This window comes from Antechinus flavipes, chromosome 1, assembly GCF_016432865.1.
Source record: "Antechinus flavipes isolate AdamAnt ecotype Samford, QLD, Australia chromosome 1, AdamAnt_v2, whole genome shotgun sequence".
Taxonomy (NCBI): domain Eukaryota; kingdom Metazoa; phylum Chordata; class Mammalia; order Dasyuromorphia; family Dasyuridae; genus Antechinus; species Antechinus flavipes.
In genome coordinates, this window is record NC_067398.1 from 505480862 (window position 1) to 505506169 (window position 25308).

General features: G+C 33.8%; 2 protein-coding genes across 2 annotated transcripts in view; one reads left to right on the forward strand and one right to left on the reverse strand.

The window, feature by feature from the left end:
• Positions 1-8105, forward strand: part of ARHGAP28 (Rho GTPase activating protein 28) — a 187921-nt gene extending 179816 nt beyond the window's left edge. Inside the window, exons 15-16 of the mRNA XM_051970425.1 lie at positions 1396-1460; positions 4560-8105. Coding sequence (XP_051826385.1) covers positions 1396-1460; positions 4560-4651 — 157 coding nt within the window. The 3' untranslated portion in view covers positions 4652-8105. The remainder of the gene's footprint in view (positions 1-1395; positions 1461-4559) is intronic.
• Positions 8106-12190: 4085 nt separating this feature from the next.
• Positions 12191-25308, reverse strand: part of LAMA1 (laminin subunit alpha 1) — a 183702-nt gene continuing 170584 nt past the window's right edge. Inside the window, exons 61-63 of the mRNA XM_051970426.1 lie at positions 24524-24657; positions 19473-19695; positions 12191-12708 (exon numbers count right to left, since the gene is read on the reverse strand). Coding sequence (XP_051826386.1) covers positions 12548-12708; positions 19473-19695; positions 24524-24657 — 518 coding nt within the window. The 3' untranslated portion in view covers positions 12191-12547. The remainder of the gene's footprint in view (positions 12709-19472; positions 19696-24523; positions 24658-25308) is intronic.

The following is a 25308-nucleotide window of genomic DNA, read 5'->3' on the forward strand; positions in this document are numbered from 1 at the left end:
CTATCCACTCATTTTTCCAGTCTAGCTATCCACCTGTCTATATTTTTAAGTATTTTATTTTTCTAATACATGCAAAGAGAATTTTCAACATTCACTTCTGCAAAACCTTGTGTTCCAATTTCCCCCCTCCTTTCTTCTTATCCCTCCCTCTACAAGACAGCAAGAAATCCTATATTAGTTAAACATGTGCAATTCTTCTAAACATATTTTCATATTTGTTATGCCACACAAGAAAAATCAGGTTAAAAGGGGGAAAAACACAAGAAAAAGAAAAAAAAAAAGCCACAGGCAAAGAAATAAACAACAACAAAAGGTAAAAATACTATCCATTGATCTACATTCAGTCTCCATAATTCTCTCTCTGGATGTGGATTGTTCTTTCCATAACTAGTCTTTTGGAATCACCTCATTATTGAGCCAAGTCTGTCATAGTTCGTCATCACCTAATCTTCTTGTTGCTGTGTACAATGTTTTCTTAGCTCTTTTCACTTCATTTCGCATCAGTTCATGTAAGTCTTTCCTGGCTTTTCTGAACTCAACCTGCTCTTCATTTCTTATAGAACAATAATATTCCATTACATTCATATGACATAACTTATTCAGCCATTTCCCCAACTGCTAGGTGTCCATTCAGTTTCAGTTCCTTGCCACTACAAAAAGGGCTATTACAAACATTTTCATACATGTGAGTCCCTTTCCCTTTTATGATCTCTTTGGGATAGAGACCTAGTAAAGACACTGCTGTATCAATGGTATGCACAGTTTGATAGTCTTTTGGGTATAGTTCCAAATTGCTCTCCAGAATAGTTAGATCATTTCACAACTCTATGCAATTTATTTTTACCTATATTTCTGTCCATTCATCTTTCTAACTATCTATCTTTTTATTTATCTTTCTATCCTGTCTATATTTTTATGTATTTATGATTCAGCTATTTATCCACTATTTATCTTTCCATCTATCTTTCTATCCATAATTTACCCTCAGATTTAGAAGCACAAGAGAAATATAGGTCAGTGGGTGTATAGAAGTTATTTTTGTTGTTCAGTATTTTTCTATCATGTTCAATCTTCCCATAACCCCATTTGGGATTTTCTTAGCAAAGATACTAGAGTGTTTTGATATTTCTTTCTCTAGCTCATTTTACAGATCAGGAAACTGAGGCAGACAATGTTGAATATCTTGCCCAGGGCCACACAGCTAGTAAAGTGTCTGAACCTAGATTTAAAATCAGGAAAACTGAGGTTTCCTGCCCTCAAGCCTGGCACGCTTTCCACTGTGTGACTTAGCTGCCCATATCATTTGTAGGGGCTGGTTATTCTAGGTATCTAAAGAAATATTTTCATATTAAGACCATAAAAATTTTAAAAATCAAAATGTTTTCTGTCTTTTAGCCACGATTCACCTAGTAGTATTAAGACACAGAACCAAAGTTTATATGAAATCGGAGGCAATATAGGTAAGTGATGTTTTAAGATTTTAATCCTAAATTTTCTGATTCCTTGAAAAGAAATACTTATTTTATTATTTACAAATACTTACTGCAAATGTTATCTTATTTATTGTAAAAGTTATGTTTATTTATTGTAAAAGTTACATTATTATGAACTACTTTCTAAGTGATAATAGCCTATATATGTTACTAATATTTTTGTTGATATCAAAATAATTGCATGACTTTCCTAGAATATTGTTAAAATATGTTATAATATTTCAATGTCATTATTGGCATTTATATCTTCCACATAATGGAATAGTCACATGTTGACAGTTTCTTCATACTAATTAAGGAACATGGTTTTTATTTATGTCAATATGCAAATAAATATAGAATAACTTAGTGCCAGAACTTTGAAAATAGAAATTAAACTCCTTAATTCAACACAGTGTAATACAATATGCAATTACGCAATACAACAATGCAGTGCAATACAACACTGTACATTATAACACAACTCAATACTATTGTATACAATACAACACAACTTAATAATATTCTACTATACATTATAGTACAGTATAACAAGGATAGTGTTATGCAATAGAAGAAACATTTCCCAAGTGCTTTCTCTATGTAGAACACAGTATTTGGTACCAGGGAGCTATAAAGAAAAATAAAATATAATACCAAATCTCTAGGACATAAAATACTAATAAATATTGTTTCATAGCTCTCTAATGAACTTATCAAGTAACATTATGCACTGTAGCAAACATGACTTCTTCCTTTTCCTCTTCCTCTTCCTCCTCCTTTTCTTTTTCCTCTTCTTCTTCCTCCTCCTCCTCTTCCTCTTTCTCCCTTCCCCCTCCTCCTCTTCCTTTTTCTCCCTTCCCCCTCCTCCCTTCCCCCCACCTTTCAATTGGGGTTAAGTGATTTGCCCAGACTCACATAGCTACTCAGTGTTAAGTGTCTGAGGTTCAGATTTGAACTCAGGTCATATACTCTTTCTACTGTGCCATCTAGCTGCCTCAACATGACATTTTAAGGATAAAGTTATCAAATTGGAAGATCAAGGAAAATTCCTAGAAGAGCTTAGCTTTTAAAAGATGGGTAGAAATTTAGCAGCTGAAAAAAAAAGAAGAAATTTAGCAAATCTAATGTGCTCGTGTTATATAGAGAAATATTTTAAATTAGGTTATATAACATTGGAACTAGTCTAGCCTATTACTGAAAGAAACCTGACTTGCCCCATGGAGGATTAGAACTGAGGTATTCTTTCCTAAATCTAATATCTTTTTTAAAAAAACTACACCATGTTACTGCTACATAAAACTATCTTTTAGAAGCTCTCTTGAGTTAGTTAAGAAGAAAAGTGGGTTTTGTAGCTCATGATTGATATCTGGAAAAATAAGGCTACTTCTACCCAGATCTGATACAAACAAAAAGATGTGAACTTGAGGATAGGGGACAATAGCACAATGAAGAATTTGGAGAAGGCAGTCATGAGATTTGTTAATTTATGTAAATAAAAGAAAAATTTGAACAAATAGTAATTCCCTTCAGAGTAACGCTGGGATCATTCATCTTTCCACTAACCTTCTGACTTTAGCCACATCAAGGTAAGTCTTTCATTAAGTGACTTTTCTACATACTGTAATAGTCTCAAATTAAATCTATTCTTCAACTAATATCCTATATTTTAATGACATCTGCTTCATTTCTTATTATGAAATAATTGAAGGCTAAGTACAAGAATTTTTGGACTCTGATGATAATAAACTCATTTGCATAGCAGCATCATTCTGGCAACTATCAATCAGATTTGAAGATTGATTTTAAATTGATTCATATCTTCCTGCCAGCCTGGCTGGCCCTTGACTTCAGAGAAACACGTATTTAAGAAGAATGAGCTAAAGTTTGTAAGCATGTATGAATAGCAGAGATAATTTCTATTTGTCCTTAGTAAAAGAGGTATTTAATGAGGTCAAGTGAAAACAACCCAGTGTCCTGAAGATAGTTATCTCAAAAAGTACCCCTTCATGTCAAATGAATAGAAAGGAAGTTCACATTGGCTCAAATGGACATCCTGATTCTTCATGATGTCAATGACAAAGACTTTCTGGAAACAAATTATTTCTGTTCATCTACAGGGTGAATTGCTTTCCCAGTACCATTTTCAATGAATAATTTTTGTGTAGCACTTAAGAGAATAAATCTGCTTGAGGAACTTTCTTTATATATTCTATCTGGTGATTTTCATAACAAAGTGAGGAAAACAGGAAATCCTAAAAAATTCAGAAATATAACATGGCAGATATAATTCAAATAAAATCAACAATACTGAAAGCTACTTTCTAACTATAAATTTAAGGGATAAGTTTTATTAAAATAGACATAGGTGTTAAAGTAAAAAATATATTTTAAATTCCTAGAGATCAGACTTTTTTTTTTAATCTTTTACCTCTAGCATAGTCATAGGAGGTGCTTTTTAATAAATACTTATTGATTGATAAGAATTTATTTTCATCACTACTGATAATAGTCCATAATAGCTAACATCCATTTTACTATTATGATTGTTATGATTGTAATTATTATTCAGCCTGCTATAGACATTTCTCAAAAAGTCAAAGAAATCAAAGCAACATACCTTGAAATTTACTTAATGGGAATCTTTTGTCATCCCAGACCACTGTCTTCAATGTGTATTCTCAGATAAGAAATGAAATGGTATTTTTTAAAAAATTAGCTTTTGCCTTGTGTAAGAAAGCTTTGAGAACTGAGTAGCCAACTGAGATTTGTAGTTTAGAAGGATAAGTACTGTCCCATTCTTCTCAAGGTTGAGTGGGAAAGTGGTGGTCAGAGGTGGTCAAGCTAGAAAATAATTCTATCATAAACAATATATTTATACAATCCTCCATTCAACTAAAAATATTTTTAGTGATATTTTAGCAGACAATCAGAAAAGATCACTTTTGCCAAAAAACTCTCAGAATTGATCCACTTACCTCCAACTGAATGAGACGGTTAAAGAGTCCTGCTGGCCTCAGCTGCTGTTTTCTTAACCAGTACCATGTAAACAAAGTAAACATGCTTTTTCCTTTTTTTTTCTCATAGGGCAGCACTGTTTAGATCCTGATGCCTACATGTTGGATGTGTATCATGTGAACCCTCATGCAGAATGGGTGATAAAACCAAAGACAAGTTGAAACTTGAGGAAATGCTCTTCTTCTGAGGGAAAGGACTCAAACTTGTATTTTCTAGGTCAAGAAAGTTCAGAGTACGGTGGAAAACCAAGTGACTGCTTTCGACTTTCTCTGTCCTTCCCAGCCCTCTCAGTTTTGAGACACTTCTCCAAGTCAGAGGGATAGATATCTTCATTGGTTACCAACCTGCGAACTTTGAGATAATCATCAGTTGTAACCACCTAAGTAAGAATTTTTTTATGCCAGTTACTTGACCTACAAAGGAAGGATGATGGTACTTTCAAAAAGAGGCCAATCTGAACAATGGAAAGTTTCATCCTTTCCAGGATTTTGTCTTGATAATTAAAGTAAACTTGGATGCCTGTCTTATTCATCTTACAGCCTACCAAATGTAGCAAACACTACCAAATACAAGAGACAAGGGGTGGAAAGGGGCTGCCGCGGCAATTTTGCTAATATGCCAAAGCAAGATTCTTCATCACCTTTATATGTATATAAATAATAACAACATAGGGCTGCTTTTCATAAAAAGAATAATGGAAATGCCCAGGGTAGTTGTGCTGCTTAAATGCGATTCTTCTATCCAAACAAAACTTATTCTGAAAGTAAAGTATACAATATTTATGCTCCTGACTCACTCCTCATTATTTGGTTATTTTGAGGAGAAAGAACTACTGTTTAAAACAACCTGTACTGTTTATGTTGTACTGTATTGTCATTCTCATCATTCTGATACCAATGTGTATTTTTGTGTGTCTGAACAAATTGAATTTTTTTTTTTTTTTGAGCTTTTCATTTTACATTATAGACATAGTCCCTGAGCAAAGCATTGTCAGACTTAGGGTGTGTCTATCCTTTTCTTTCTTCTTTGTAAACATCAGTGCATTCTGTTCCCTAATTACTATTATATTATTTGATGAATGTCTTTCTATGTGCCAGTCATTGGGTTCCCCCCCCCAACATTTCCTTATCTATATTTTATGACCATTCTTAATTTTATAACCACAGTTTTGAAGAAACAGTATTGTTTTTATCCAGGCCTGGGAAATACAGTTGCCTCTGGGTCTTACATAATTATTAAGGTCATTTTTCACCTTTGATCATCAATCACAGGCATGGTTAAGCACAATTGTTAAATTAGGCAATAAAAATCTATGTATGTTGAGTAAGTTGAGTATCATATATTTTCCAAATCTGAAATCAGTCAGAGCAGTTATTCACCAATCCTCCTCCTTTAGGAAAGAGCAAATGCAGTTTAAGAAATCCTATAATATTGGTTCATCTTTAGATCCTTTTGGATCAATTAAAGATGGCTATAGTTTCAGAATTGTGAAAAGATTTCTTGGGATGCATTTTGATCTTATATTGTCCCATTTGCCCCTTCTCCTATAAACAAACTGTAGGTCATCTTTCAACCTTTGGTTTGGGATCAACAGATAATGGATTTGAGAGATTATTTTGGAGTTATATATGCCAGATCCTAGATCTAAAAGCTTCCTTCTATTGCAACAAAGCATTGCCTGGAACTCTGCAAAAGTTTTACTTTTTTTTTTTTTTACATAGTTTCTCCTTTTAAATTTCAGGTTTTATTGTATTCATAATATCTGCCAACATTTGTAATAAAACTTTAAAATATACCTGTGTGTTCCTAAAAAAAAAAAAAAAAAGAGTATCTCGTTTTCCCTATGTAAATAGTTGTATTTTCTGGCAAAAAAAATGGTTAATTTGGTATGTTATTTTGAAGTAAAATATCCCCAAATCAGATTCCAAAGATGTTCGATTCCACAATTCGAAAGCATCCTAAAATTTTCCTACAATTGTCATTGTTCTACTGTTTAAAATAAGGGATTTAGGAGAAAGAATAATGTTTCTGTCATCATCTACTTTTGCAAAGTTTTACAACCCAAAGATTTAATCTGAATCAATTATTTCATTCACTTCTCTTTGCTCAAGAAAATATCCATCTGTCACTAAAAATTTCTAACTTCTGAGGGAGGGGGAAAAGCCTTCCCTCTAAATTATCTCATTAGCACTATTGCATCTGATTTGAATGTGTAGTTGTAAAGCTCTAACTATTGTTAAGAGAGGATTTTGGTAGTGCAGATCACAGGTAGCAAGACAGAGGTAAAATCAAATTTGGCCCATTGGACTTGGGTTCAGGTACCCCTGACTCTTGCATTAATTATGTAGCCTTGATTTAAGTCAAGTTAACTTAAATCTTGTTACTGAAACTATATAAGTTTCAGAGAAGATGCTGATTTGCAATTAGTAGAGTTTCATCATCTAGAAATTCTTTACATCAGTAGAATCACAGGTTTTGTGCTCCTCTCCTTATGTTTATATTTCTTAATTAGTCCTCTAAAAGAGGTAATTTGCTCATTTGATTCTTGGTGACTAAATCTATCCTTAAAAATAGAATGGACTTTTTTCTGGGACAACAGCTGGATTGAAGATCCTTACTTTTGACTCTGAAGAACTCATCACCTATATTAGAAGCACTGTTTTGTCAATATATTTACTATTCTTTGGCAACCAAGCTGCAAAGCTAAAGGTTTACCTGCTAACAGGAGATAATGTTACCTAAAAGGGAAACATGATATTTCTATAATTCTGTTTGAATTTGTAAATTCCATTCCCCAGCCACCCCTAACACTTTTATTATCTAGGCTCTTGGGGAATTGCGAGATAGCCGTGTAAGGTAATGTTAGAAGAAGGGAAATGATTTTAAGAGAACTTGACTCTGAGACTCCATAGCTGCCTTAAATGTTTTTCCTTCCTCATTCTGCAAAAAATATAAAAATAAAAAAAATGAAGGCTTATTTTGCTCGCCAAAACACTTTGTTTGGCGTAATGGTTCTAGGAATCAATGACCTTTGAAGCATACTGGAACCACTCATTGTCATTACAATGTACATACAAAATAAACTACCTCACTCGCCTTACTCAGATAAAAAGCATAGTGGATTATGATAGCTTTTGTTATGAAGTGTCCCTGAGTCTTCTTATTTAATGTCAACCTTGTTTTGCTTTTGATATTCCTAGTTTAATGATGCACAAGAAATGAGCAAATGCTCTGAATACCAAAATAAAATATTCTGTGAATGTCGTGCTCTGAAAGAGTCGGTGCCGAAAACATATTCTCTCTGTCATTAATCATTTGTTTCTAGCCATGTTCAGACAACTGGGAGTGAATCCCAGGAGTTCAAATGAGGGATTAAGAAAAAAAAATTATCTTTTCTTCCAGGCATTTTTCAACTTTTTTTCACAATGTCTTACTGGGTTGGAAAATAACATCATGCCACTCATTAAAGCCAATTGTTTGTATATTTCTGACCCACACGAAAGGGAAATATGGATTGTTTGTTACAATAACTTCCATTGTAGTTATAATAGCATATTTGTAAAGTACATTGTGTACATTGTATTTTAACCATAAAAATAAAAAATAAAACTCCAAGTCTTTGTCACTGAGACTTCTTTCGTAGGTGGATTTTTCTTATAAAATTGAGAGTAACACAATATAGTACAATGATGGTTATGTTTTGTTTGTTAATCCATAACATGTTCCTTATATAAAAGGGTTTTAAAATTCTGATTTGTTATATACTTGAATAACTTCTGATATACTTTTTTATAGATTAAAATAGACTAAAAATAGCAAAAGGAGGGCAGCATTGTATAGTAGGAAGAGTTAGATTTGGGAATTGAGCCATAGTTCTGTGACTCTGAAATTTCCATGAGCTGAGGCTTATAGTTGCTCGTATGTGAAATGGAAATATTGAAACCTATATAACCTCTCTTAGGTTGTTGGAGGGACTAATCAGAGTGTAAACATTTATTTACATGTGACATTAACTCACAAGAATTTAAAAGTTTAAAACCATTGAGATTCTCATTGTCTAAAGAAATTCCCCTCTATCACACCCTTTGTGTTTACATATAGACATAAACACAACAAGCATGTTTGCCATCTTAGGAAAGCATATTGGCTTTGAAGTGAGAGAATTTGGATTCAAATCCTGTCTTACTGCTTTGGTTTAAGGCAAATTTGACCTCTTGGGGTCCATTTTCTTCGTTTGGAAAAAGGAGTTGAACTAGAGGAATTCTACAAGTACTTTCCAGTCTTAAATGCATAATTCTGATTTATATCCCGCTTCAACCATTAAGCAAGTGATCTGGAAAGTTTTTTAAAAAAGCATGTTCTCCTTCAGAATTCATCTCTTCTTTTGAGCTTACCTTGAACAAGACTCCTTATCCCCATCTCTTCCAGGTCTCTTTCATGCTTGTGTTTTATAGTTGTTTGTTTAGATAGCTCTATCAATGCCTCACTGAATCTCTGACCTCATGTAAGTGGGATGTATTCCCTCCACTGAAGATGTATTCAATATACCCACATCTGGTAATATTCTACTAGCAGAGAACTCAAAAGAGCCATATTGGACTGTTAGGTGACAGAGTGAATAAGAATGCTGTGCCTACAATTCAAGGGAACCTGAAGTCAAATATGGCTTCAGACAATTATTAGCTCTGAAAATCCATTTGTAAAGGGGTTACCATTTTGGCTAAGCAATAGTCGGCACTTAGTAAACACTTGTTCTCCTCTTTTCTCCCTTGTATCTCTCTACTCACACTACATAGACAGTCTTCTTTCTTTTTCAATTCTGTATTTCCCCTATAATTTTTTTTAAGGTATATTGTATGTTTAATTAAGTGGCAATGCACTGTAGCTATACTCTGCCAGATCTAACTTAATTTTTGTTTGGTTCATTTGCAGTAATTCTTTGAAGATTTCATTGGCCCATAATTTGTAATCATATAACAACACTGGAAAGTATTGGTGTGTGTGTGTGTTTTTTAAGATGGCTTTTTATTTGAGATCAGCTTTAGATAATTAAACAAGGTGCAATTTCCCAAATTCAATACAGAATGCTCTTCTGCTCAAGGTTTCTAACCTATCTTTCATTTGAAGTGTCTATTCAAAATATATACTTCAGTATACAGCAACTCAGTGGATTTGCCATTCAACTTCATGCCAATCTGGATACTCAATCCACTTAATTATTTCTGTGCAGATTGTTAGGTTGAACTCTTGGCCAATTCTGACTTTTCTCAATATATATATTTTTTGATATCTTCATTTTTGGAACCTCTCCTTGATTTCACTCCTAATTTACCTCTTCTATTCCCACCTCAAGGAGTTCAGACTATTTGCTGTGCCACTGTGCATTGAGAATGTGTTGTTCCGTCATTATCTTACTCTTCTTGATCCCATTTGGGATTTTCTTAGAAGATATTGTCTGGAATGGTTTGTCATTTCACCATTTTCTCCTCGGGTCATTTTACAAATGGACAACTTAGGTAGACAGAGTTAAAGTGTCTTGGCCAGGGTCACACTGCTAGTGTCTGAAGCAGATTTGAACATGCAAAAATGTATCATCTTGACTCTATGCTTAGCACTCTCCACTCTACAATCTTCTGGCCCATGAGAATATTTAACAGCATTATAACTAGAGGCTGTGGTAAGTAGTATGTGAATAGAATGCTGGATCTGGAGTCAGGAAAAAGTGAGTTCAAACCCAGCCTCAGGCACTTAACTGTGTGGGCAAATTGCTTAACTTCTATCTGCCTCAGTTTCTTCAAACTATGTAAAATGGAGATAATAATAACGTTGGTATGAGAATCAAATAAGATAACATTCGTAAAGCATTTAGCATAGTGCCTGACACATAGTAGGCATTTATTAATGCATATTCCTTTTCTTCCTACAGAGAAATTAGAAAACATAGTTGATACTGTTTTCAGGCAATATGAAATCCAAGAGCTGTCCACAAGCTATAGTAATAGAATCATGTTTCATCTGCAGCTTTTAAGTGGTATAGAAAAACTAAAAGGGATCTCTTAATCTATATTGTCAAAAGAAGTATAAAGACTCATTCTCCTTCTTTTGTGTTCACACAGAAAGAAACACATCTATGCCATCAACCAGAGATGCAATCAGCAAACACTGGTGGGAGAAAGGCAATGCAAAGACAGAACTTTCAAAATAATAAAATGTTAGAACCATGAATTGAAAGTAGGAGGAATGAATAAGAAAACAATGTAAGAAATGTATGCTTGTCAGAATCCTTTAAAGTATTTAAGGTATCTGTGCTTATAGCAATAATTTTGCTAATATAAACCCAAGATAAACTTTTCTGCTGGAATAAACTGAAGGAAGAAGTGTTACCTTCAGCCCTCCAAGGCATTAAGCAATCTGTCCCTCCTCTGTGTTTAAAATGGCAAACTGGAAACTTGCCAAGTTATCAACAAGCTAGAGAAAGAAATGGATTCTGACTTTCAGGGATGTGTTTCAAAGCTGCCCACGTGAGCGGCTTGTCTGATAATAAAAGTAATAAGTAGGACTCCATTCTTTTCTACAGAAAAAAAAATGGCCCCTCATCCCAGTACCAATTCAGCATTTTGCTTCTATCACAATTAGGATCTCTTCTTTGCCCAATATTGTGGACCCAGGACCAGGATTTCCAGACCTTGTTCTCCCCACACTACATGTTTCCATAGTAACATGACTAGAAAGGCCACCAACAGTGCAGAGTGAGAATTCACTTGTGTATTTCTGTTGGGGGTCCATCAGCTGAGAGCTGCAAATGTCAGCTTCCTGATTTAGCTGCTGAGGATAGTCACCTTTGGGTTGTTCCAGGTTCCATGTCTCAAACTTCAGGTGCATCTCTTTAACCATAACTTGCCATTACACTCCCCAAGTTGAATGGAGTCTCAGTTACAAATTTCACTTCTGTCAACCAAGAGAGTGACAAAGGTAGGCTGGTGTAGGTACCACTTAGGGTTTCAAAAAACATGAAAAGGGCGCCAGAATCTTGTAGTACAGTGACTTCTATTACTTCGTAATGGGATGAATAGTCTCCAAATGAAAGTGAAATTTATTCTAAAACTATTCCCTCTTGAAAAGTGATTTATTACAAAAAGAGGTAGCTACTTTCTTTTAACTAGGTAGCTTAAACTATTTATTTTCTCCAGTTTTGCAGGAAATAATTGCCTTTCAAGCAGCACATCTAGAGTTAACAAGTAACTACAAAAGAAGGAACCAAATTAAGCTTTGGAAACTAGATTTTAAAACTGCCTAGTTGGTTTAAAGGAATGTATTTATATGGCTTTTTTCATTTTCTGACTTTTCAAATTATGCTTGCTTCCTATAAGAAAATAAGCTGATTAAGGAAAACAGCCCCATTTTGTCAGGGGGAAGTTGACAATTAAGGAAGTTCTAATTTGTTGCTATTGCCAACTTTATTGTCATGCAGTATATTCTGATTTTGCTGGACAAATAGAAAATTAGGTCAAGACTTGAGAGAATGATGCTGAACAAAAAAGAAACAAAGATTTCAGCTCCTTTGTTCCCCTGTATATAGCTTTGCTTTCAGGGGGGTCTTTTCAAGTTTGTTACAACAATCTTCTGCCCTCTGCTGGAATTTCAATGATGCTAGTAATTTTACCTGGACAGAAATTTGGGATTTGTGAAAAATGAAAACATTCACATTTTATTTTACCTTTATTATACATTGTAGTGTTTGAGTTACTTAAAAAAACCCAATATACAACAAAATGGAATACTGTCAAGTAATCAGTAGGAAATAACCTTACTGTAAACAGTGATTAAGCAAAATTTGTTTAGAAACCAATTAATTCTATAAACATTCGAGACAACTTAATAGAGGTATTTGTTGTACAAATGGTTTTAGTTTTAAACACAAATATGAAATTTCTCCCTAGAAATATATGACCTGAGTTGGAAAGTAAAAGTGAACGGAGAATTTTGGGGTTCATAGTTACATTTTCCTTCAATTAAGATATAATAAAATGCTTTCAACTAGTTATTTCTCTTAGAATTTAGAACTCAGTCCCAGGGCAGGAGTGAGGGAACACTCCTCGGATGTCAAAGGCTTTGCTGAAGTCAATGGATTCCACTTGCTGACCCTTAACCAATGTGAGCTTTCTCATACAACCCCGGAAGGAGGTCCGACTGCTCAGACAGTTTTGCTTTATATCAGCTGTTTAGAAAAGAAGAGACAAAAGCTTGTCAAATTTTGTTGAAATGACCAATGCAGAAAAGTGAAAATAATACAAAATAAAAACACTCACAAGTGAATTATACACCCAAATCTTAACACATTTCCCCACACTCATTTCTTCCTTTAATAACAATATAAGGTTTTTGGAGTTCTGAAGATGAATGCTGGAAATGCTAAGAATGGCTGGATGCCATTGTTTTAAATTATGTCTCTCCCTACCTTTAGATATGTCTAATTAGATAATTTATGTAAAGTGCTTTGTAAATTTTAAGGTGTTATTTATAAATGTTAGTTATTATTTATATACATTTATACACACTATATGTGTGTATACACACACACACACACACATATTCTCATTTAAATACCATGGCTTAGGAGACAAAGAACTTCTGAGCACTTAAGTTGTAATTCAATGGAGCCAGATTTGATTTAGTCAAGAGAGCCCCTTATATGCAACACATAAAAAATATAATGATGTTTTTGGAAAATATAATGATGTTTTTGGTCTAACAACTTACTCATTCAATTCAATGAAGATTTATTTGCTCTGTGAAAGGTACTGTATTAGTGATGGAGGATAAAAAGACAAAAAAGGATGATTTTTCCCTCTTTTTAAAAGAGCTTAATTCTATGAGGGAGAATCATAGATTGAAAAGGACCTTTAAAGTCATGTAGTTCAACTCCCTCACTTAAGATATGAGGCAGCTAAGGACCAGTGTATTATAGGTAGTAGAGATTGGTCCAGAATACCAACTTGCGTCCTGTTACTCCACTTGCAACATGCTGCCTCAAGATGTAACATGTATACATAAAAGGAAATGCTATCAGGGTTAAAGTAACTATCATGTGTCAAAATAATAGCAGAGGAGAGGGTTGATGTAAAAGTGGCACTTGAACTGAACTTCTAGGAAGATAAGGACTCTACAAGGAAAAAATATATTTTAGACCTGGGTGACCATCTGTGTAATGTGGAGAAGTAACAGCTAGCAGGCCAATTTGACCAACTCAGAGCCCATGTGAAGGGAATAATATGAAGTCACTGAACCCAAGGGAGATGATAAAATCACTGAAGGAGAACAAGTAGACAGAATAAGAGAACAAGACCCAGAACAGAGTCTAATAGTGAATACTGTTTCCTAGCTATCAGATGTCCTTTTTTTTTTTTTTTTTTTTTTTGACAAGCATGACACAGAATGTAGAAGTTATTCAATCTCAGCAATCAGGGAGTTAATTCAAGAGGACAAGATATCCAAAATGTCATATGTAAACATTCAACATAAACACACACCTCTTTTTAATCATAGTTATTGATTTAGTGCTTTAGCAATTTCTTTTTTTTAATTTTTCATTTTCTGATTTGAATTTGGTAGAATATGAGTTGTTTCACCTCCCCCAAATGACCATTTATACCTAGAATTATGTTTATTCACCCAAAAGAACCAGTCTGCTACTGTGCAAATGACACTTTAAGTTTCAAAGCACCTGTCAACACAGCATTTTATAGCATCGATTTTACCCATTGCTTGGAACATTTTTAATGCTGTACAACTGTGTGGGCAATAATAGGTTGTTGCTGGGTTTTGAAATAGGTCTGATAAATGTGGTGAACTTATGAGTTACTCATATATACTTTCTACTTATTCTCAGAAGGGATGTGTAGAATCTGGAAGTGCTGATGTTTCACAAGTGAAATCCTATTTATGCTTAGAAACACAATTCCCAGAGGCCTAACCCCATTACTAAGTTATCCCCACTAAGGTATAAATGTGCTCTGGTAAATGTTTAACAACCAGATCTCCGAACAAAATGTAGTTTGGCAACATAGTTTTAATTATAATCTGCATCATTAATATCTTCTCCATGACTTTCTTCAATCTAGATAATGTAGACTTGTAGAATTGGCAATTTCCTAGGAATAAATGCTCACACTGCAAATTAACAATCAAGTCTTCAGAGCCTATCCTAGCTGGCTCCAGCATCTCCCATTTCTTCTTCAAGGCAGACTAATCCCCAGATAGACACAGGGTTCTTCACCCTGAAGAAATGTTCCCTTAAGAACTGGTACCCTGAGTATTAGCAATTATTCAATCTCAAGGAATTCTACAGGAGAGCTCTCTCAATGGGAAGACACAGAATATCCTATGGATGAGTGGGTGAATGTAGTAGTTGTTATTGCTTGGGCACCAAAGGTTCTAGCCTCCCTTCCCTTCACCATTTTATCATGTCTCTCCCCAACTTGAAGAAACTGTTGCTACTAATAATAGAAACAGAAGGATGCCTCTAGTGTGAGTCACAGTATTTAATAATCTCATATCGGGAGACTAACATGCACTCAGAACCAGGGTCAGGTCCCTTGAGGAATTTCCATGTTTGGGGGATGGGATGGGAGACAAGGGAAGTGAGAATATAGCCACCATACTATAACTTTCCAAAGAGTGTGGTCCAAGGGAACCATGCCCTGAGCAGCAGGAAGGCCCTGAGGGGAATGAACCCTACATACTTATCTACTTCCTCACTTTGGAAGTGAGGAGATAGGGTAGAAGAATATTTGCTTTGTTTTCCCAACTCTTACCAATCCAACTCCCAAGTCCAACACTGGTCATTTAAGAAAATTATAGTCAGTGACTAATACAAATAGCTCTAAATGACTGAGAATCATAGAATTTTAAAGTTTTAAAGTTCCATACAGTCATCCTTCTCATTTGATGGATGGAAAAACTGAGTCCCAAATTCAATGCAATTCAACAGACATTTATTAAGCACCTACTATGTGGAAGGTGCTGGGCATAAAAAGTCAAAATCCAAATGGTCCTTGCCTTCGAGAAGCCTTTAAAAAAAACAAGCAACAACCAAGAGCAACAAAAAACAATGTTCCATCTAAATAGTCCTCCACCTTCATCTTTTAGTTTAATATTTTATTTTCCCTCAATTACATGTAAAAACAAATGTTAACATTTGTCTTAAAATTTTGAGTTCCAAATTTTTCCCTTCCTCTTTATTCTCCTCCCTTGAATCCACTGAGAAGGCAAGCAATTTGATATAAGTTGTATAGATTATATTTGAAGCAGTTTATTTTCTACTAGCAACTAAATGGTACAATGGCTAGTATGCTGGATCTAGAGTCAGTTCAAATCACACCTTGTATGTTTACTGTGTGTTTACCTTAGTTTTCTCATCTGCAAAGCTGATTTAAAAATAATACCTATATCCAAATTAGTTGTAGGAATTAAATGAGATCACAATTATAAAGTGCTTATTAGCACAGAATCAGATATTTAATAAAATAAATGCTATATAATTTTTAGCTATTATCATCATTATCTGTAAAACTGGGAAAATAATAACATTCACCCCTCCCAGAGTTGTGAGGATTAAATGAGATATTTGCAAAACAATTTTTAAATTTTAAAAGGCTACATAAATGTTAATTTTATTATTATTATTGAGGAGATAGAATGGGTCCACTATAATCAAACCCGTATCAATTTAAGGATAGAAGAAAAGGAACAGAAAGGGAGAGAGAGAAAAAAACAACTAGCAATTGGAAGAATAAAAAAAAAAAAAGCTTAAGGAAAGAGGTAGTATTTGACCTGAGTTCTGAAGGAAGAACAAAAGTAGCTTACAGTGACATAGTACTTTGAGGTTTGAAAAAAAAAATTCAACTTTTCTATGGATTCTCTTATTTGAGCCTCCTCCAACAATCCTACAAAGTAGGTATCACTGTATTATTATCTTTACTTTACAAAGAAGGAAATGAGATGCATAAAATACTTTCCCTTGATCTTAAAACTATTGGGAGGTAGGACTGAACCAAAGTTTCAAGGACTCCACAGGTAGTAGCCCATCTCTCACACCATGCTGCCCCCCCCAAAAAAAGACAAGGTTGTCAAGCCGTAAAGGGGTGAAATGGCTTGCCCAAAGTCACACATCTAGCAAGTATTATTAATAATTAGATGAAGACAAGAGATGACATGCTTAATAAATTTGTGGAATAATGGGAAGAGCTAACATTCTGTAGCCAAAAAGATCTCAACAGCCAAGAATGATGGGCCAAATCTAATAAAAAAAATTTAAACTGTCTTCAAGTATTTGAAGAACTGTCAAATGAAAGACAAATTAGGAACTTATTCTGCTTGGTCCTAGAGGACAGAAGTAGAAACAAAAGTTGTAAGATACAAAGAGGTAAATTTAGACTTATTAGGAACTTAGCAATCAGAACAATCCAAGATTATAATAGGCTAACTTGGGTGATAATATGCAATGGGCCAGAACTCTGGAAAAAATTGATAAGACAATGGCTATCTAGTTTAGCATGGTGATTAATAGTTCAGTATGATTGATTTAATCTTACAACAAATAATGGTTCCCTAGTGATATAATGATTGGTTTACACTCAGTATGATGAATGGATTTAATTGTAATAGAGTATTTGAGAGGTCAGAGTCAGACCTAGAAACAGACTGGGAGATAGAGAGAGAAGACAGAGGACTGGAGGCTGGAGCTCAAGCGCTCAGACTCGGACAGACTTCAAGATAGAGACCATAGTGGGGGCTCTCCTGCCTCCTGCACTGAAACTAAGACCTATTCCAGAGGGCCTCCAGAAAGCTAGCCCAGCCTCAGGTGAAGGAGATAATAAAGACTTTGTTTTTTTATTTTTATTTTTATTTATATTATTTATCCCTGACTATTCTTGTGGTGATTAGTCTGCTGAAGGCTGGTCCCAAGACCTCCAGAAAGCTAACCAGAACCTTACAACAATGGATTCCTCACTCATGTGAAGTCCATAAACTTAAGTTAAATGACCATTTTTTGGTGACATTGCTAAGGAGATATCTTTTAAATCCTTGTTGATATGTTTATTCATTTATTTATTTGGAATGGCTTGAGATCTTTAATTTTTTAAATGCTTAAGTGATATTTAAATATTTTCAGAAAAGGATTAAGCTAGTTGGCCTCTGAGTCCCCATCATACTTAAATTTTGTGATTCTGTGAAAAATATTAGCAAGAATCAAGAGGAGAATGAGGAAGGCTTGGTTAGGTGATAGTTCATATATATGAAAAAGACTTGAAGATTTTATGAACTACAAACTGAAAATGAATCCTAATGTGATTTGTTAGAAACTCTTAGAACATGAAAAGGACCAGGAGGTTCAGTAAGAGGGAAGGTAAAAGTTCTTTTGTACTCATCTAGTCAGATTATGCTAGAGTTCTGGAGTCATTTCAGAGTGCCATTTTAAACATAAATCAATGAAAAACAATTGAGATAATAAAGGGACTTGAAACTATGTCCTAGGAAAATGGATTGGAATAACCAATGATTTTTAGCCTTGAGCAGACTTGGGCTAAGAGCAGAATAGTGTGAGTCATCTTCAAATAACAAGGAATAAAAGGGATCAGCCCTGTTCTTCTCGACCCTAGGATAAAACTAAGAGCATTGGGTATTAGTCAGCTGTAAGTTAGATGTAATGAAGAACAACTTAATAATCCAAGAATAGAATAGCCCACTTTAGAAAGTAGTTTTTAATCTCTGGAGATCTCAAGATGATACCTTTTCTAAAAATATTGAAAAGATTCCTATTCAAATATAGGCTGGACTAGAAAATCTCTGAGGTCCTTCCAACTCTGAGATTCAGTAATTTCCATGGTAGAGTCTCCAATGGTAGAATTTCTGATGCTAAAGTTGGGACATGACTCTGGTCTTTTGACTACCATAAGAAGCAAGTTAAATTAACTGGTTCAGTTTGTGCCAAATAACACATCATTTCTAAAGCTATCTAATGATTAATTTATTAGCATGTACCATTTAAATTCTTCCTAAAGCACCTATGTACTTTAAATAGTACTTTTTCAGAAATGAATCATAGAAAGAATGATAACTCTATTGTGCAAACAGAATTTATATATGAATCTCCTAATTACAAAACTACAGGGACAGCCTCTATTATTTTGACTTAGATTTTTTTAAAAAGCATTTTCAGCCTTGATAACATTAGTTAGTAGCACTTGGTTAATTCAGAAGGTTTCTTCATACAAAAAAAAATCAGAAAGAACTTTTTTTAAAAAGAAGAGCGTCAGTTTGAAATATGGTTAAATAAGTGGGCCATCAACAAGCCATCAACACTGGAGAGAGGCTGCTGGACTCTAGCAGGCTCAGTCTAATCTAGATGACTGAATTTATGTGAAAATTAGAATTTGAGAATTTCCAAGAAGATTACATATTTATGATCAGCATTTAAAGATGACTTTTGGAAATGTGTGGAAGAAACTGTTCCCTCTATAGAAATTGATGAAGACAATTAGAAAAAAAAAGATTTCTGAATCATCACATGTAATATTTCAATGCTGTTTCAAAGAGTGTTATGCCATTAATAATCCATCTTTTAAAAGATGTCTAAAACAAAAAATTTATAGCATATGGAAAATTGGAGTTCTGGAAAATAATCTCTATTATATAAAAATGGTATTCAAAAGAAGAACCTATATTGTTTTTGTTTATTATAAAACAATTATCTTTTCCATCCCTAATTTGAGGTTGTTTAAAAACGTTAGTTCCCAATATAACTGGAATAGCATTCATTATTAAATTTTATCATATCTAATAATTGATGTAGACACCATAATGCTCTAGTATTTAATAATGATTTAATTTCTATTGGTTTGTTATGTAATAATATAAATATATGCATATGTACATATAGACTATTTTTAATAAAAGAAAGATAATAAAGGTCATATTTACCAGGATATCCTCCAACATAGATGGGATTGTTGGTATCTGCAGATGTGGACTGAGTATGTGGACTTTCAGCAGGAACAGTATTTCCATCAACAATTAAAACAATGCGGTGTTTGCTCTTGTGGGCTTGAAGCTTGTGCCACTTTCCATCACAAAGACTACTTGCAGATTTGGGTTCATATGTAGCTGTAATCCTACCAGCTCCATTGTTGACATGGAATGAAACCTGAGCAAACAGCCAAGAGAAGTAAAAATCACTGTTGTTCAGTCATTTCAGTCATATCTGACCTCTATGATCCCATTCAGGATTTTTGGAGCAAAAATACTGGAGTTGTTTATTTCCTTCTCTAGGCTCATTTTAAAGATGAGGAGCTAAGGCAAACAGACTGGCTCAAGATCCCACAGCTAGTAAGTACCTGAGGCCAAATTTAATTTGCATTTGTACTGTATATTCAGTTTTTGAGATAACAATAAGTGCAAGATTCCAAGATCTTGATTCTAGGCTCAGTGCTCTATCTACTGTATCACCTAGCTGCTGAGGGCTCATAAAGTATAATCCTCTATTGAAGAGGAAAATTGTGTTTGAAATTAAATATTCAGTCATGAAAAATTACTTGTAAAAGGATTCTGCTTCTGTACTCTCCCCAAATTAAAAAAAAAAGGTCATGGTCACTGCTATGAAAAAAATTCCCAACCAAAGTGTCTGACAGCAATCAGATCCTGCCAATTCATTGCAGGCAGAAGTTGCTGAAAGTTGCTCTGAAATGAATGAGATTGCTTGTCCGTGTGAATCTGGAAGGGGAACCAATACATCTTTATGCTAGCTCTATGTGAATATTTTTAGCCTGAAATGGGATCCTCAATTTTGTATATAAGAGTTCATGTGAATAGGTTTAACTCTTGAGAACTGTATTTTTGTTAGGGGGATACATAGAAGGTGTAGGTATGATTTGACTTTACTGTGATGATATTAAAAAGATTTCATCTGAATTGATTCAGGGCTAATAGCAAGCTGCCAATATTGCTTTTCAAATCAAAGTTTCAGAAATAAGCTGACCTTGGGGGTTTGTAATTGGAAATTTCATACTATGTATACAGAAAGGGTTGGAGTTTTAGTTTCAGCTTGATGAAGCAGTACCCAGGCATCAGGAGTTTAAAAACTTAAAAAAAGATTTGGGTAGGTTGATTGAATGAAAAGATAGCACCTAGGAAAGGGCCTCTGCTAATTGGGTTGTTCCTTTAAACTAGCTGCAGTTAATTTTCCAAATAGGAGCAGAGGGCATTTTTAGTATCATTCTAATATTATACTACCATTTTAATGGTAATTTAATGGTACCAATAATGGTAATAAGACATTTATCTTTTTTTTTCTCTCTTGTTCCTCTCTTTTTCCCTTTCTTCTTCTTTCCCTCCATCTCTAAACTTTTTTCTTTTCTTTGTATTAACATATTTGCACTTATTGTATCTTAAAAACTGAATATACAATGCAATTTCAGATGTTATTCTGACATCTTCCTTGATGGAAGAGACATTATATCCATAATACTTAGCAAAGTGTTTTGTACAAAGCAGATGCTTACAGTGGATTATAGTGAATTGCATTCTTCCTTGTCCCCTTAGTACTCATAGACTTTGCTGACACCAAAAGCTTAAAAATGAGTTATTAAAAGCTTTTCTGGTTATTGGGAAGTTTAGAAATATGATTTTTCTCTGGAAATAGGTTATTAGTTGCATAACTTCAGATAAATCTCTTAACCTCTCTAAATTTCAGGCTCCCCATTTCTATAATGAGAATATTAGTAATCCATGTACAGTAATTATGGAGATCAAATGAGCAAATGTATACAAAATGTCATTGTAGGTACAACATACTCTATGAGTATGAGTCATGATTATTGTTATCCTATTACTATATTATTCAAGCAGCATTATAACCTGAAATGGCACTTGCTCCTTTCTTGATAATTTTGACATATATCATAAAAAATGATAATTTATGGAGTCAAATTTATGGAGTGAAACATGATTGTATTTAAGGTGACATCCTTTTACTCCATCGCGAATTTTAATTCCATTTTAATTATCTTATTTTGCAGATTTATAAATATTTTACTTAATTCATTAAAAACAGAATAACTCCTTTTGAAATCTAGGATTAAATCAATAATCTTTCTTAACCAAGATTTGGCAAACATGCATCATTATACTTAGGGCTCATACTATTTACAAACAAAAGTAGAGACATTATTGTTATAAAAGGAAGTTACCCAAATTTTTATCCCTAATATTTATGAGAACTTACAAACTCAACAAGAGTTGTACCTGGTAAGTCAAACCACCATCCACATCTTGAGCAACATGTTCCCTCAGATCCCAATAAAGACAGCTCAGAACAATGGGAAAAAAAAGAGATTTGGGAATGATAATGCTTTCAACCCAAGCATCATTTTGAGAAGCAGCCCCTCTGGAAATCAGACTGGATTATTAATAATATTTCTCTACTTCTTAATCTTAGCTAAACTTTATTTTCAGTACAAAATAAGTTGTAGAATTTCTTTCCACAAAGGCAAGCTGTAAGTGAAATTGGACTTCTGTGTAGGATAGAACAAAATTTAACAACTTGTTAGAACAAATTCTAACAACTAAAAATTCATATAGTTCTAAAGCCTTTATTTCCAATGTGAAAAGTCATTTCTGATCTAGAGAACCATCTTTATAATTCCCTATGATGTATTGATAATTACTATAAGTTAAATCAATAAACAGTATTCATTTGTCACCAACCATATTATGTACCAGGCACTCTTCTAGGTGCTGGGGATGTAGGAATGTGATTAAAATATAAGGAATGTAACAATTCTTATTCTCAAGGAGCTTATATTCAAATGAGAGGAGCTGAAACTTGTTTTCTTCCAGCAAATACCATACACTTTAAAATGTACTGTGGTAATAAATGTATGCTATTTCTCAACCCCTTTCCTTCTCAAGAATTTCATTTATCAGTCAAGAAAAGATGCCTTGCCTCCAGAAAAATAGTAAATTAGGACAGGAAGTATGAGTTTTACCAAAAGGAACCTCAGGGTGCCTAGAGCCTTTCAAATCTAATCAAAAAGGCTTTAAATTGTAAAGAAGGTAAAGGGAGAAATTAGCTACATCTGTCCAGCAATGAATCCCACTTGTAGGAAAAAGAAATAACAGCAGAAGTTCCAGAAATACAAGGTCTAAAAATGGAAGCAATAATAAGATTCATGGCAAAATACAAAATATGGGTAATGAGCAATATCAGAGTTTAACAAAGAAGACAAATTTTATTTCTATTCTAGTAATATGAAATTTGGGATGACTTGAAGCCACTGAGCATCATCAGAAGAATGCTCATTTTGAAAAAGATAACCCCATACAAATAAAACTAATCCATCTAGCATAAGGGAAGTGGTTGAATAAGGAAAAAATTGCATCAATTTTCTCATATAAGGATTTGGAATCCAAGAGATATGAATAATTAACATATTTATATACAGATTTATATGTATAGATGTGTATATGCAATCTGAGATATGAACAAATAGTTCTTTTAAAAAGAACTGGAAACTATTAACAATCATAGGAGAGAATTTTCCAATTCACTATAAGTGAAATATAAATACAGCCCTGAAGTTTCAACTCATGGTCAGCAAACTGATCAAAATGACAAAAGATGGGAACAGTTAATGTTGAATTGATACAATGTTGGATTGTGATAAGGTTAGGCCCACCTGAGGCAGCTAGGTGATGGAGTGGATAGAGCACCAGCCCTGAAATCAGGGGGACCTGAGTTCAAATTTGACCTCAGACATTTACCACTTCTTATTTGTGTGACTATGAGCAAGTTACTTAACTCCAATTGCCTCAGGGAGGAAAAAAAAAAGATTAGGTGCACCAAAACCTTGTTGGTGGATTACTACAACCATTGCAGAAAACAATCTGGAATTAGGCAATTAAAGTGCAGATCCATACCCAAAGAATTCCTTGATAAGAAACACCTTACACCAAAATATTTATAACAACACTTTTTGTAGTTGTCAAGAAATGGAAATAAAGTAAATAGTTTATCAAAATCTTCCTCTTCCTCATACCTACATCAAGAATGTTCTTGAAATATATGTAGATTATTCTCACAAAAATTTTATAGAGATAGGAAGATAGACATATAGATTAATAGTTATGGACATTCTACCATTTTCCCCCTAGTTTTTGTAAACTATACCTTTCAAATATTTGAAAATTAACTCCTCAAAACATGCAAAAATTTTCTAGCACAGACATACTTTGTTTGAACTTGTTCTATTCCAGATGTTTATGGTATCTTTCTGGTTTTCTTTAGTGCTCTTGCTAAATCCTTGTGTAATATTTTGGGAACTATGATGTAAGAACCGAAATATGGTGGTTCCATTATCACTGATGCAGAAAATAACTCGTTAGAGAAATCTTTGCAGAACTTTTCTTTTTTCAAATGTTAGTTATCTTCCCTCCAGTGTTATCCTTAAATGTTTTTCCAGAAAATATGACTTTATTGGCTTTCTCCCCAAGTTTTCTGGTAACTTGCTGTTTTATGACCATAATCTTTCACCATTTTGTATAAGATTTTACAAGTGATATTTTAAGCCAGTGTAAGCCATTATCTGCTTTAATTTCTGTTTGACAAGGATATCAAGTGATTGCTGATGGAACTGATTTCTAGGCTTTTTTGTATTTAGAATTTTCTTTTTTTTTTTTCATTACTACACACTTTTTATTTGTTCCTAGATCATTTATAATAAATTGTGGTCTCCTTCCTTCTACCAAACAGCCAAATCTTGCACTTCTAATAGTACCATTAAATCAGAAACAGGGAAATGTGTGTGTTCATTTTAAACCAATGTGAAAAAATTTTTAATTATTGATTATTTAGAATTAACCAAACATTTCCCTCTTCAGAGTTAAGATAATTAAAGTTGATTTGTGTTCTTTTTATTACTCAATTACCCTTTTACTGTTATTACAATAAAAATACCATGAAGAAAACAAATACCTACCTTGCCATTTACAATTTCTATTCCAATAGCATCTACTTTGGCACTACTAATTCCAAGAAGAACACCATTCATTGCAGTGGTACGAAACTCTAGTGTTATATTGACATCTGATCGAACTTTGTAGCCATCTTTGACTAGAAGACAAGTATAAAAGTTATTATGGAAGAGGACATGAGAAATGTAGAATATACAAAATAGCTGAGGTAGCTTGGTTTGCTTTGCTGAATATCAGAGCATTTTAAAGTACTCTATTATTTATAAAAACAGCAATAATAATAGCTAGCAGTGATACAGCATATCAAGGTTTGTGCTTTACAAACAGTATCTCATTTTATCTTCATAATAACTTTGGCAGATAGGTGGCATTATCACCCCCAGTTTACAGATGAGGAAACTGAGGGAGAAAGAATGTTAAGTAACTTGTCCAGGATCACAATTAGTTTAGCCTGAGGTTAAATTTGAATTCATGTCTTCCTGCCTTTACAGCTAGCACTCTATCCACTGCACTTACTAAGTTGTCTATGAAAACATCTCAGTATTTAATCTTATTATATCTTACTGGTTCTAGATAGATACATCATGTATTATCCAACAAATGTGGAATGGGAGTTAGAAAAGGGAATCTGTCATAGTTTACCTATGGAAAAGTCTTGTGTCTCCCATAAGTTCCTTTATTTGATATCCAAATACCTGATCACCCCTTTGCTTTTTTAAAAGGATTGATTCATGTTACCCCATACATGATTTAAATAAAGTCAATTTGATTTTACTAAGATTTACATAAT